Source organism: Mesitornis unicolor, unplaced genomic scaffold (assembly GCF_000695765.1).
Source record: "Mesitornis unicolor isolate BGI_N332 unplaced genomic scaffold, ASM69576v1 Scaffold44215, whole genome shotgun sequence".
NCBI lineage: Eukaryota > Metazoa > Chordata > Aves > Mesitornithiformes > Mesitornithidae > Mesitornis > Mesitornis unicolor.
Genome location: NW_010187000.1, coordinates 1 through 15,196, shown reverse-complemented (window position 1 = coordinate 15,196; position 15,196 = coordinate 1). Strand labels below are relative to the sequence as shown.

The window sequence follows — 15,196 nt, the reverse complement described above, 5'->3', positions numbered from 1 at the left end:
GTGGATTTCAGGTCATTCAACCGAGTAAAACAGTGCTCAGCACCTTGTAGGAAGAGAGATCTGAGTGCACTTTACTATGAAACATCTCCTTTTGATGTTAAAAGTGCAAAAAAGAAAACATATATTCTAGTATTTTACAGTCACTATTAAAATGCCATATTTGCACAATGCAAAGGTCAAATAACTCGATATACATTTTGTATGGACCCTACAATAACAAATGTTGAAACTGGAGTTTTTGCATCTTTAAAAAAATCTTAGTATTTTAAAGTCATTGTGTAAATATAAAAAGAAAATATAAATTATAACTAATTCTTGAGATAGATATTTTAACATGTGACCATTTTCCAAAGCATTCAGTAAGAAATTTCACTATGCTGCTTTGGTGCATTGTACCAATGATTCCTTACATGCATGAAGAATCAAATTCTGACATTCTTCACACAGCTGAGTAAAAGCAGAAGATCCAAGAGTTCTATACGTGTTACAGAGCTTTCCTTCCTCTGACCAGTGGAAAAGAAACTGGGAGGAAGATTCTGTCACGGAGAAGCAGCCTTCCTCAAGCTGTACCACGAGCAGCGTAGCTCCTTACCTTGAGCTTGGCTGCACACTAGTAATTTAGCCCTAAGAGAATACAATGTTGGTTGTATAATAGTATTATACCATATCCAGTGATACCAAACTTAATGCTAAAAAGAAATGTACTGAAATACAAAGCTAGAAAGGCATGATTGAAATATGTTTTTAAAGAGACAGATGCATTCCCGTAGCCTGTAAGCCACAGTGAGGAAGGGTGGGAGAAGACAACATAGGTACTACCAAGTTTATAACCACTTAAATCTTCAAGACAGGATATTCTCTGCCTTTCAGTCAGAGAACTGGAAGATGGTCTCTGGGTTATTGCTGTCTGTAGGGTTTGTTGGCTGCAGTGTCTTTGTAGGTGTAGTTTTACCATGAGAATGAGAGGAAGAAGAATGTGAACTTTCACTGGAGCTGCTTCGTGTCTCTGTGCTTGTACTTGTTTTTTTCATCTTCCTTCTCTTTGCAAGAGGTGCCTTGTCAACATTCTGGAGACAAAATCCTTCCCTTTTGTACTTGTTAAAGGCCTGTTTAAAAATAAAAGGTAATTTTAAGCTTTTCAAGAGGCTTAAGACATTTAATGGCAGGTAGCTCATTATGAATTTTCTATGGTAAGTCATAAAATAAACTGTAATTGCTTGACAGATCCCTACTAATTCTTACCGTAGCTGTAACAGTAGCTTTACTAGCCTATACACATATTTAAAAGTCAATACATAACATAATAAATTGGCATCTTCCCATCCTTGTTCTTTTTAGTTTAGCAGTACTTTTAATTAAGCCTTAAATCTATTTAAGACTATATTTTCAGAAACCACACTTAGTTAAATTACAGTTTTTCTTTCAGCCCAAGTTATGCTGCATTATCAGGACCTCTCCAAGTAACAATTCCTTTTTCTTTTCTTGGCAATAAGCGTCTACAGAATTTCAGCATAAATCTGCTCAATTTCAGATTATTCTCTGTAGAGGGAATCATGAGAATCAACACTATGTTTGTATAACACAGTTGCAATTCACACATTTTTAGTAAATATACAATGGTAGACAAGCAAGTCAATTAAAAAAGTATCCATGTTATTAAAAATACAAACTAGATATGTTCCAGAAATTTTACCTCCATTTTCTAACAGTAAGGAGAAAAAGTCAGTTACTTAAGTTAAATAGAAAGTTTATCTTTTTTATAAGAAGTTTGAAGACCTTTTAACACATTTCTCTAATAAACAGAATATTTCTAATAGCTATTTCATGAACAGCTGTCTCTCAGTCCTCAAAATCCCATTAGTACAAATATCTTCAAGAGATTTTTTTCTTGCCTCAGCCTTCACATTTTTGCTGTACCAAATCACAGATGTTAGGTATGGAGGTAAAAAAAATGCCACTATAAGCAAGCATTTTAAAAATAAGAACAAATATATACCTTTAATTAAGAGAAAACATACAAGAATCTAGATCAACACATCACAAATTCTAGCATGACATAAGATTTCTTAGAACTTACATGAAAAGTGGCTTTGACATAGGTATGCACCGCAGCTCCTGAAGAGCCCAAGTTATCAGGAGTCATGAGGGGGTTGGATGACAACTGGCTGCCATCCTGAAGCCACTCGTTGTATCTCAGGCTGGACATTTTAATTCTTTTGTTTGGATCCACTGTCAGAAGTCCTAATAGAAATATATTACATTCTCTCAGACTGTGAGCTATTTTTTTTCTTTTAATAGAAAATGCAATTGTTTTTAAGACCATCCCATGCATTGCTTTGATAAGTAGTGACAATTTTTAGAAGAATCATTAAATACAAGAAATTGCTATTTAACTCTCTTTGCACATGAACTCAGCATTATTTCAAATTACTTCTTCACTTAAAACCTGTCCAGGATTAAGTTCAATAGAGTAAGCTTTTGATCCTCTGCATGAGCCACTGAAGTCTGAATCTGGAGATGCCTACATTCTTGGCAGAAAAATTCCTTAAAAGCCTGCTTCTACAGAAATTCAGAATTCAATCTCAGCAGAATTAAGATTGGTGTCTATCTCAAACTGAAAATTTAATTAGATGCTCAAAAGCTTAAGGGGAATCAAAGCATGTCAAATGTGAATGAAGAAGCTCGAAAATACAGTAGTCTTGGTACACGCATCGAAAACAGCTCATCAAAAAGATGACTGTAATATATTCATTTTCTGCAAAAGCTCAGCTTTTAAAACATTTATTTCATAACCAGTTGTGTTTACAAAAACAAAAATAACATAAGAGAAGAAGTCTGCTTTTAAACATGTTTTAAAAGAGTGACTTAACTTTTTCTGAAGCTCTTCAGCTACTTCTAACCCCGCTAACCTTCTATCAGCATCTCAGATCATTAGGAAGATCTCTGCTGGGTGTACAAGCAATTTGTAATGCCATTCTGATGTGTCCACCTTTACCCATCATTGTATCAGGGGTCAGTACGGAGCTCAAGCTTTGCATATTACTCTGCCAGTTTACGCACTCTGATGCTGATCACAGCATCCAGATATTGTATAGTCCTCTAAATTTTATCTTTTGAGATAAAAATACAAGGCTAATGAACTATTTGTGAATACATACCTTGAATTAATTCTTTAGCCTCTTCAGAAACATTTTTCCAAGCTTCTCCTTCAAAGGAAAATTCTCCCTTTTTTATTTTCTTCATAATTTCCAATGCACTGGTACATGTTAAACTTTTGTCTTGAGATTGAAATGGTACCTGTCCTGACAGCATTGTATACTGCCATGAGAACAAAAGCAGTGTTAACAAATATGGTTTATTTATTGACAACCCTATCACTAAATACCAAGTTCTGAAGTTTGCATCACCAGCAACTTCAACAAGCGTAACTTCAAGGCTACAAAAAAATTTAAAGTGTGCAAGACCTTTCCTGGAGTCCTTGTTAATAAAATCATTCATAGATTTCAGGAAACTATGAATGAAGCACAATGTGATTCCTACTCATGTTATATCTATTGAAATTAGTTTTCTGTAAATCAGAATGCAAGCCTATCCCTTCTCTGAATTGAATCTGTAGGTATGGATGCGTGTTAAATCTCCTGACACGGACATATCTTTTTAAGAACCAGACTGTATCAAGTATTTTTTTCATTCCCAGACATGTTGAATTTAATTTACTGCTTAAGAAAAAAAAATTCTCCACCCTTGGAAAACATGTCTTTCGAACCTATTATTTGTGCAGCAGTATTTTCACCTCGCTTGAATTCAGCATCTACAGAATTCAAGTCCTTTGCATTTTAACAAAAAGTAAATACATACAATAAAGTCACAGATAAACTCAATCACTCACCAAAATGACCCCCAGACTCCACAGATCACAAGATTCATCATAACCATTGTGATTGAAGAGCTCTGGGGCAGCGTAATGAAGAGTAAAACATGGAGTCTTCAGAGGCTGATTATCAGGTGGTTTTAAACGAGCAAAGCCAAAATCAATTATTTTTATTTCTGAATTATCAGATTCATCTGTAAACAATAAATTCTGAAAAGCAAAACCAAAATCAATACCAGCACTGGGTAGAAAATTGGTTAGAGTACTTAGTAGTTATTTTCTTCTGACATTTATTACTACAAAAAACTTCCCTTTATCTAGAGAAAAAGGGAACTGGGAGACTGGGGAAAAAAAAAAGGAAAACTAGAAACAATGGTACTCTGGGATGTAAGAAAATGTGATGTCTATCTGCCCCCTGTATATCTGCAAGTCAGGATAGTTCTGTCTGCAATTAGTAACAAAAATGGGTATTTAGCAGAGAACAGCAGGGAAAATAATTCAGGGAACACTGACAAGGAAAAATGCGAAGACACCAACATAGATGGAGAACTACCTTCTTTCTCAAACTGAAGTAAATTTTCTTAAGATTCTACTTTTGTCTTGCATATTGCAAATAACAGCTTTCTCCTGTGTGGAAGTCATTGCATGTCTTGTCTTGTGACTGAACAGTTTTGGTCCTCAAGTGGAGGACCAAAAATTGCTGTTACTGTTGATGTTTTAACTTAATCTATGCAATCATAGAAACAGTCTCAATATTAGAAATCCAACAGCCCTTTATAATTTTGTAATACAAAAGGTGAATGACTCAACACAAAGTAATTAATTTCAAACCCATTAAGGGGAAAAAATGATTGCTAGACTCAAGCAGATCAATAAGGAGAACCTGAGAGCATTCATTAAGGATAAAAGAGACGAGGCTGCTACAAAACAGTACTTTTGCATTCTGCATTGCTGTTATAGCTTAATGTACAAATCAGGAAAGTCAGTTTTCGATATTAAAATGTAGTACAAAATGGACCTGGAGGAAGCTCATTTCAGCAAAACTGTGAATACAATGAAGACAGATGATAAATACATTCACCTTTTTTCTATTGTGATGTTATATAGCCAACAAGTAACATTGGTTAAACAGACCTCCTTCCTTAAGACAAAAATAAAATTGGTTATGTACAGAAAGGTACAATCCAAATGCCCTAAGGTGGGTTCAGACTACTGTGCTGATTAGTTAAATAAAGCCTGTTTCACAAAAATCCACAATTAAAGCTATATTCCACATCTATTTTAAGGAAATACACACACACACACACACACATATATATATATAAACAAACTATTTCTGACTATGTTTTTTCTAGTATCTTTAGAACCCAGTTTGCAGATTAATGATCACAGAAACGGTCCTCAAATCCTCTACTGCAAGGCTCCAAATGGTCGCATATGCTACACAAGTTCTTTATTTCTATGAATTCTCTATTTTTTATTCAGTATTTTTCCCCTATTTTGCAGAGCAATGTATGTGATGTAATTACTACTGCTTAAACAGAAAAGTCTTCCAGTCCACAAAATTAAAAAAAAAAGCCTCATCCTTAGTGAAAATGTAACCAGCCACATTTTTTAAAATAGGCTTAGCAGTAGCAGATTAGATGTCAAAGTTGACCGTCAAACAAATCTGACTGGAATTGCTAGAAAAACAATAGAATTTCCTATATACTTTTTTACACAAAGCTGCACCATATCTATATTGGGAAGCCTGTGTATCCTATACTAAGTTCATGTCTGAACCTAAAATAGTAACTTTCAAAACAAGAAGCAGGAAGGAGACAGGTTGGTTAAGTCCAACTTTGTGGAGGCAACGCAATCTGCAAGCTCTTTGCTAACCCTTCATTACTTGGACTTTCCAGACTTCTGTTCTTGAACAATTTACCATGCAGCTGAAGCTCTGGTTTACAGAATTTGGGCTTTATATTCAAGATAGTAATAAGACTAAAATGACAAGAATAAGAAGAGAGAAAGGATTTCTGAGTTTTGTCCTTTAAATAATGACTTGTTTCAAAAGCTGTTTTCTCTCCTTGATTATGTCAGCAGGGAAACCTTTTCCAAGAGTCACATTTTCAACTGACACATTAGAATTTCATAACAGCTCCTCTTCATTTAATTGGTTATTTAGTACAGACACTCCAGTACAGAGATGTTTTCAAACTTGTATGCTTTGGACTGATTTTCAAAAACAGTTTAACACCAGCACCTAGAAGACTTCTTTACCAGTTGAACTGGAATTACTACAGAAGAAGTAAGTTTGTAATATACGAGAAGGTATATTATAAAGGGCTGAAACATCAGTAGGAATGGTGGATGCTTTTAAACTCCAGATACAAAAAGACTAGCTATTTCCTGAGGTATGATGCCAATACAATATAACATCTTTATTGGATGAACTAACATCAATCTATAATATTCTTGGGTTAAAGAAAATAAACACATATCCAAGCCTGTTGGTGGCAAAGAAAAAGGAAAAAATATTTGCTTCAGGAAGCAGAACAAAGCCAGTGGGCAACCTTACCACAGTAAACCAAATAGTCTCAAAGGCAAGTGTCTAAGCTCATTGAACTCACATTACACATCTTTATCAGTTGGCTGCATTAGTTTAGCTGGGACAGAAGACAGTACAAAAGGGTGTCACAGCTACCTCCAAAAGAAGCCCTATCAAGGGAATTAAGATCAAACAAAAGATGTACAGGTAAAATAGCCAAGCAACCCAGCTCTGCCTGTGAACTGTTTCATACAATAAATATATACTTAACATTAGTAAAGACTCTCCCCACATAGGCAAAGAATGTTTTTGCAGAGGTTAGTGTAAACTGCTTACAAAACGAAATATATTTCCTAACAGTTACTTTAACCAGAAAACAGAAAAACAGAAAAATATCTACAGAATTTGTAAGGTAGAAATGACAACATTTTATTAAAAATATAGAAGTAGAAAAATCTGTGATAAAAGCTGGAGGAACAGAAATATGTCACATTCCAGATATTCAACAACTTAATGTCTAAACACATATAAGCAAGACACTATACCTCAGGTTTCAGATCTCTATGGACTACTCCTACATCATGCATATGGCTCACCGCTGAAACAAGCCTGCGCATAATATGACTGGCTTCAGTCTCACTGAAATGTTTCTTTTTCTGAATACGCTCAAGCAACTCTCCTCCCTGCAGCAATTCCATTACTAGAAATGTGTGAAGCTGAAACAATAAAGAAAAATAGGGGATGTTAGAAATTTAGCACTATAAACCAACATTCATTCAGGACCTAGGTGCTATTCTGATAGGCTCTCAAATTTTGAAGAAATAAAACCGCTGCTCATAGCAATCTGGAAGGCCAATAAGAAGCATCAAAATGCATTTCAGATGACGTTTTTCCTATCAATCTCATTGAGATTGAAGAATGCTGATGTCTTCCCCATGTTCACCCATATTTAATTACAAAAACATATCATCCTCTACAAATCCCTGAAAGGAGGGTGTAGCGAGGTGGGTGTTGGTCTCTTCTCCCAAGTAAAATGATAGGACGTGAGGAAATGGCCTCAAGTTGTGCCAGTTGTGTCCGTGTATAAACAGCATGATGGGGATAGACTGGGATACATGGGGAGACATGAGAGCCCATATTCAGTTACAAAATCATAGATCATAGTTTAGGTTGGAAGAGACCTCTGCAAGACATCTGGTCCAAACCTCTAGCTCAAGCAGGGCCAATCTCCAAGTTAGATCAAATTATGGCTTATTACATGCTGTGGAGCTTGCATTCCACTCAGAAAAATGACAACTACGGTCGCTAAAAAAACGCTACACTGATCTCAATATATTTTCACCTTCTATACTGACTAGGTAAAAGACCTAGGAAAAACGTTGCCTCCACAATAATAGTAAGCTTAACTCCTAAAAATCCTTGGAAAAACATATGGCAATATGTTTGGTAAGTGCTGATTATAGTTCCTTCAAAATACCTGGTCATGATAAACTTCATGTAACTTCACTACATTCGGGTGTCCTTCGCAGAGTTTCAGAGCTGTTATTTCTCTCTGGGTGTTTGCTTCCATTCTGGAAAAATTGAGCAGTTATATTGTACAATTTTTACTGAGCAAATTGCATATTTAAAGTGTTACACCTATTTTTTTAATTGCTTGTGATCCAGATTTTTTTAATATTACAACTGCTTGAACGCAATTAAAAGCACATTCAAAGTAAGCTAAGCAAAACTCTCTACATAACCTCAGGTTAGGATATTTAAAAACCACACCCAAATCAAACATTTTTGATGCACTACAACTTGCTACAGCAAAAGCTGAAATGATACTATAGAATAGTTTCGACCTAAAACAAACCTCTTCTTTAGTCCAGGGCAATTTGTCTTCACCTCTGTTCTTACAAATATTTGTTAGTTTGGCTTTACCTTGAAGACTCAAACTACTGGCCCAATCCTTTTCCATTCTTATAGGAAATAAGTACTTCCAAAACTGTAAGGAAAGTATGAGCTCCTACTAGAAAAAAGAGTAACATCATCTATATATGAACTGTGCTATACAAATGAACCCCTAAACAGCTTGTTGTAAAAATATGAAATGGAAAAAATAAGAGAGTAAGCTCCAGAGCAAAAATTATAGCTCAAGTTCTCTTTCAAGTACTGATATCTATAGCCAAAAAAAGTGAGCATGGTGAACATTATATAAACTATAGGAATGGGGACAGAGCAGAACATTTTGTTTTCTACTAAATACAGATGTTGATTTATTTTAGGCAAATAAGGCCTGGAAATTTTTGCCAAAAAACTCTCTGCAAGAAAGGCTAACCCTCCACTGAGTTAAAGAATGACCTTATGGGTTACACAGATAGAATCTCTCTGACCACACACATTCTTAATTTTTGGTTGCATTTTTTTTCTTGGTTTTTCAGAACCATGATGAGAATTTCGTCGAGAAAAATTCTGGTTTTCTACAGACAACATACCAACAAGTAAAATAAGTTGTTCCACCTGCATTTCTGCTGATGTTTTGTAAACTTACAAGTCATTTCAGGTCCTTAAGAAATTAAATAACTGACTCAGATATTCTTTCCCCCCTAAACTACTATCTGGAGAAGGTGGACCTAGGAAACAGATGAAAGAGGTTTAGTATCATGGACATAAACTCTTGAAATTTGTGTGTAGACTTTTCTGAGTATTTCCCCCAGACAATATAATGAAAAACAAATGGGAAGCTCAGGAACACTAACTCAAGCAAGTTTACAGGACTCCACTGTTTCATTTGTCTTCAGACACACAGATATACCTCAAACTGCTGGATGGAGGAAGGTGCAGCACTACTAACAAAGCGACACCACAAAGAAACCCTCGATCTGAGCTTTCACCTCAAGTATCGTGAAAAGTTTTGCCTGGGTGTAAAACTCACTTTTTTGGCACCTTTGATAGGTAGGAGTGAGAGATTGTGACTTTGAGGTAAAGAAGTTACTAGAAACCTATTATAATTTTCCCTTTAGCAAGAGTTACTAGTGTACAATATTATTTACAGTTTAACACTTTCTTATTTAACACTTGTGTCCAGCCATTCAGAATGTGGCTTTACTGCTACCTCTAAATACTCCACAAACATGCTCTGAATCTGCTCACAGCCTGCAATCCTAAAAAAAAAAATCCCTGTATACAGACCACTTCTTACCTTCATTTAGTCTGGTCCACCAAGATGAATGAGAAAGAGCACAGGAACCTGTGAGTAATATCACTTAGAGACATAGTTCCTAAAAGTTTAGCTCCTTGGGAAAAGCCTATACTAGATTGCTCACTGTTATCCAGAAACAAAAAATCCATTAGCTTAAGATGAGATGGGAGTACTGATCTGCAGCTCAGCATGCACCAGAGAAAATAATTTTAATGTAGACACAAGGTAGAGATTTCCAGATTAAAATATCCAACGTAGGTGTCTACTGCACACTACTTGTCTAGGGACTCGTTATAACGAGCGAAATTCTAGTTAATGAAACTAGCATGTGAACTAGTTCACCGTAAAATACATACCTAGAGTAGGATTCAGTGGCCTAAGCATAGGAGAGCCTGGAAGACATCAGCCATGAAGACATCTACATAAAGGTAGTAGTCACAAGACTGATGGGAACTGGAGGATAGAAAGGACAGCAACAGATGCTAAAATGGCACTATGTAGATGCCTATGTTTAAGTTACTGAATCCCACTGATAGTGCCTGGTAGTCGAGTCTCTCTAGAGACTCCACTAATACTTCTGAGTAGGCCTGCATTAACTGTAGTAGACCTCAGAAAACTGATTCAGACACATATATTTACATGTCTCATTCTTGAACATATCCTATCCAAAAAGCACAGGATGAAACACTGAAGTCTGGTGGACAGTAACTTCTAGAGCTTGGGAAAACAGAGGTACAGCCAAATGTCTTGGAGAAGAGGTCACTGTGAACTCTCATTCTGACAGCAGAACATGTACACTTTCGTTTTCCTTTTCTGCCAGCATTCTACAACACACTAGGGACATATGTACTAATGAACTCTGCAAAATGAAGCTAAAAATCCATCCACTCCTCAAAGAATCCCCTAGCTTTACTTTTCTCTGGGCAGAAACCGCCGAGACGTATCTGTTCTGGAAGAGCATCAGATGGTCCCCATGTAAAAAGCAAGTCAGCTGCCTCCATTGTGGCCTTCTCTTCAGAGCATCCAGGAAACAAGATGCAGGTAACAACTCCATACTCTAATTCCATTTTACACACACTCACACACATGCACACAATTAATTAGATCGGAAGCAACCCACACTACAGATCCTTCCTAAAAGCAATGTCCTAGGCAATCAATTGGGCTGCTTAGGAAAGGGAGTTCGCAAAAGCCTAATTCAGTTGACTTAGGTCTAAAGATAGGAGGGCCTTATACCTTAACCTGGTTAGAAGCAAAATTAGGGTAGAATACAACTAGGAACCAGAAATGTGCTCTTTAGATTTCTTCTTGTGTCCTCCCCAACATGAATAACATTGTTTCCAATGACTTCTAGAATCTTTTAAAGGTCATAAGGTTGCTGTAAGTTTCTGTAGATTCTTCAAATAGGAAATTATTTTCAAGTTATTTTTCCACTTCCAAAATGTATCGAACATTATTCTAATCCATGGGTGACAGTAAGCAAAGAAAATATTTTTATTGTCTTATAGAATATTTATACCTTTTGCTAATTATTTTTACTGCATACTCTTGGCTAGTTTTCTTGTGTAAGCACTTTCGACAAATGGAAAAACTTCCTTCTCCCAATGGTTTCTCTTTCAGATCCAGTTCATAATGATGATAAAATGGAGAGTCCTGTTAGGAAACTGTCTGTATTTAGTTCTGCAGAATACTTTTAGTATACACAGTCAAAGACAAAGAGTAAAGTTTCGTGAGAATTTTTCATCTACATTTAAAATTGTAAAAGAGCTCTCTTTTTGCTAAAATATAGTTTTAACTTCTATTTAATAAAATGCATCAACTTTATTCTAACAATCAAAGAGTAAATCTTATGTTACATTAAACAAACATAATCACTAAATAAATCATTACTACTACAATAGCTTAAGATACAAAATATTCAGACAAACAGGATCAAAGATGGCTGTACATACATTTATCCACAAAACTATGTGCTCGTTTGAAGACATCACAATAGCATGTGTTCTCATAAGGCTTCACACAACTATACATATTTCTGGGCAACTACATCATAGAAGGAATACTGATATAATTACAGTGGCTTCAAAAATATCTGCAATGGTTGGCTGAATAAGAACTATCAGGAGTCAAATTACTATTATTACTATACTTCAGTCTTCTCAAAAACTAGACAATCATCTCATTTTTCAGATTAAACTTCAACCACTTCTTAATAGTGCCCCATGCAAATTATATGCTTGGATCACCTGAGGAGCTATTACAGAGAACAGATAAATGAATAATGACTACTTTGTAATCTGTAGTCTAGCTTGTGATTGCTGCTCTGAAAGTTATATGCAGTTAAAAGTTAACCAAATTAATTCAGCTCTAGATATCATTATTACCTTCATCATAGCACTTCTGGCAATAGTCGTCGTTCCAGGCCGCTCATCCCCCATATAAAACTGCAGAGGATCTACTGTAGCTGCATTGCGTTTAAATAAAATAGAAGGTGCAACGAAAGAATATCCCTATGAAATTGAGATATTAAAAAGGATGTAGCTTGAAATTTTTGCACACAAACTATCATACTGTACACAAAACTTTCGGTGTTTCAGAAGAATTTTTCAAAGAAATCAGAATTTTCATAACATAATACAGAAATCGTAACTGGTTTATTGATGGGTAGATACTACTCTGCTCAATGTGACGGGAATCTTCCTGGAGTTAGTTATCTATAACAGTGCAGAATCATATAAAACAATAATAGTACTGATACAATAATAATATTCTGATAAATAATGCTAAAAATCTGGCTCAGCTTCAGTAGTTTTGCAATAGTGATAAAGGCTCATACGTCAAATTAGCTTGCTTTCCAGAACATCTTTAAGTCAAGTCATGAAATTGTTTCCATGTTGTGATGTACAACAAACAAACCAAACAAACAGCCCTGGGAACTGGGATTGGAAATTACACAGTTAATTGCTGATAACTTAGAAGGCAGGGAAAAAAAGCTAGCTATACACATGGAATTGTTCAATAAATTATCTTTTTAAACAATAATGTGAATTCTCAAAATACCTGAAATATTCTTTCTGAAGTCTGAGGGGTTGCTGCAGGAGAATATGTTGGATCCATTTCTGTAAACTCTTCTGCAAAATTACTGACATCCAACTCATCTCTGATTACTGGTTTAAATGGAGCTGGTACTTTTTTGGCAGCTAAATCATCCCAATTCATATTCTAAACCAAAAACAGAAACATAAGTTTGACTCAAATAAGAATTTAACAGAAAGAGGTACTGGAAAGAGACATGTCAAGAAACAAACAGTCCTAACTCCATTTGCTATTTTCCCACAAGCGGATAAAAACATTCAAGGGGAATGGTTTTAAACTGGAAGAGGGGAGATGTAGACTAGATATTAGGAAGAAAGTCTTTACTGTGAGGGTGGTGAGACACTGGCACAGGTTGCCCAGGGAAGCTGTGGATGCCCCCTCCCTGGCAGTGTTCAAGGCCCGGGTAGATGGGGCTTTGAGCAGCCTGGGCTGGTGGGAGGTGTCCCTGCCCATGGCAGGGGTTGGACTGGAGGAGCTTTAAGGTCCCTTCCAACCCAAACCATTCTACGACTCTGTGATTCTATAATTTGCTTAGTTAAAGGCAAGAAGTATCATACTTATTTGTGAGTAGACAGAATCCAGTTTAGAAAAAAAAATTCACACGAAGAAATTTTACAGTGCAGATAGATAAGCCAAACAATTACTTCCAATATCTGAAAGGTGCCTATAAGAAATCTGGGGAAAAGCTGTTCACTAAGGCATGTAGTGATATGACAAGGGGTCATGGTTTTAAACTAGAAAAGGGTAAATTTAGGTTGGATATTAGGAAAATGTTCTTCAACTTGAGGGTGGTAGGTCGCTGACACAGATTGCCCAGAGAGGTGGTGGAGGCCCCATCCCTGGAGATATTCAAGGTCAGGCTTGATGGGGCTCTGAGCAACCTGATCTGGTAACAGTGTCCCTGCTCACTGCAGGGGTTGGACTGGATGAGCTTTAAGGTGCTTTCCAACCCAATACATTCTGTGATTCTATGAATTAGCACAACAGCCCTTAAATTTCTTCTTCTGTTTCAGAGGAAACATTTATATTTTGTAACCATAGTGCATGCATGCAGTGTCTTCAACTTTTCATCGCTGATTTCTGTGTTTTGTTACTAATCTCAGCTTCCAGAGCCCTGAAAGTCTCTGGATTCTAACTTAAATGCATGGCTAGAAGTAGAAAGTATAAATATGGTAGTTATGAGAAAATGGCCCTATTGCTGTAAAGGAGTGGAACTGAAATGAAACCAAGATTAGAAAATGTGGTATAAGAAAAAAAAAACAACCAACTTATCTTCCAAAACAAACTGTGAATAAGGGAAGTTTATATCTACTTTGTATAACTCACTTGTAAGAGGAAGAAAATATAGAACGGATGAGAAGAAATTCAGAAGTTAAAAACCAATATATTTCCCATTCTGAATGGTACAATAATTACATTGAAAATATTTATTTGAAAATTTTAATTTATAATGCTAATTTTAAATACTCCAAAATTTATACTAATTAAAAATATATTTAGCTTCAGAAGGACCACAAAAAAATACTTAGTTTTTTCAAAGAAAGCACACAAAAAATTTTAACTACAATGGATGGAACAGTACAGATGTTGTGCACAAATGCAAACTGTCATTGCTTGAAACCAAATGTTAATACACTGAAACCTGAACAATATTAAAGTCTACTAAACAGCACTAAAGATTTAATTAGGCAAAGGAAAATACAAAAGAGGCATTTATCACTAATTGTAACTTCTATCAATATTCAAATTTTATTAATAACAGTAGTAGCAAACTTTCTCTTAAAAAACCAATACAACATATAATTTAAGTGTTTTCCTTTAAACATTCTGGTTTAAGCAGTGTCTCAAGTAACTGTTAGAAACAGACAGAATATATTTTAAAAATCTACCATGCCCTTCTTGTAGTATGCACAAAATCCATGTACATAAGCCCACAGACATTCTCACTAACGTCAGTGCAATTGTTTATGCAATTAACAGGCCTCTAAGCTATTCTGTTAATGAAACAATGGAATTTCTTTAGACTTAGATTTCAAAGGCACTAGCACAGAGCAAGTGGTACCTGGGGAGGTTTGTTGCTTGTTTTACCTGGAAAAAGGGATGCTGTTTGATTTCATCAGCATCAGTGGGACCACAGCCTAGCCTCTTCTTGGGGTCTTTCATCAAAAGACGCTGAATTATATCCTTAGACAGTGCACTCATTTCTTGTGGATAAGGTGGCTCACTCTTTAATATTCTCCTGTAAAACAAACAAAATCCCAATTATTTAGTAATCAATGTTTTGAGTGTTAAATCAAAAAGTTACCACACTAGGGGTAGTGTTTAACATTTCACTTAAACTTCTATTGTACCCAAAGACAGGAGGATGACAAATATGAAACCAATTTTTTTAATAAAGAAAGGTTTGAGGAAATGTGGACATAAAACATGACATCTGTAGCTGTTAAGAAACTTAATCCGCAAAAGAAAAACAATCTTCATTTCCTACATATCACAGAATCACAGAATCGCTCGG

General features: G+C 35.7%; 1 protein-coding gene across 1 annotated transcript; it reads right to left on the bottom strand.

Moving 5' to 3' along the window:
* Window positions 1–371: 371 nt before the first annotated feature.
* On the bottom strand, window positions 372–14,926 carry RPS6KA5 (ribosomal protein S6 kinase, 90kDa, polypeptide 5; the record flags this gene model as incomplete). Its single annotated transcript, XM_010185298.1, has 10 exons — window positions 372–1,106; window positions 2,078–2,241; window positions 3,159–3,318; window positions 3,890–4,081; window positions 6,947–7,117; window positions 7,879–7,972; window positions 11,105–11,238; window positions 11,970–12,095; window positions 12,646–12,807; window positions 14,770–14,926. Coding segments are annotated over 10 exons (1,600 nt in total), but the record flags the coding sequence as incomplete, so codon positions are not given.
* Between the last annotated feature and the right edge of the window lie 270 nt (window positions 14,927–15,196).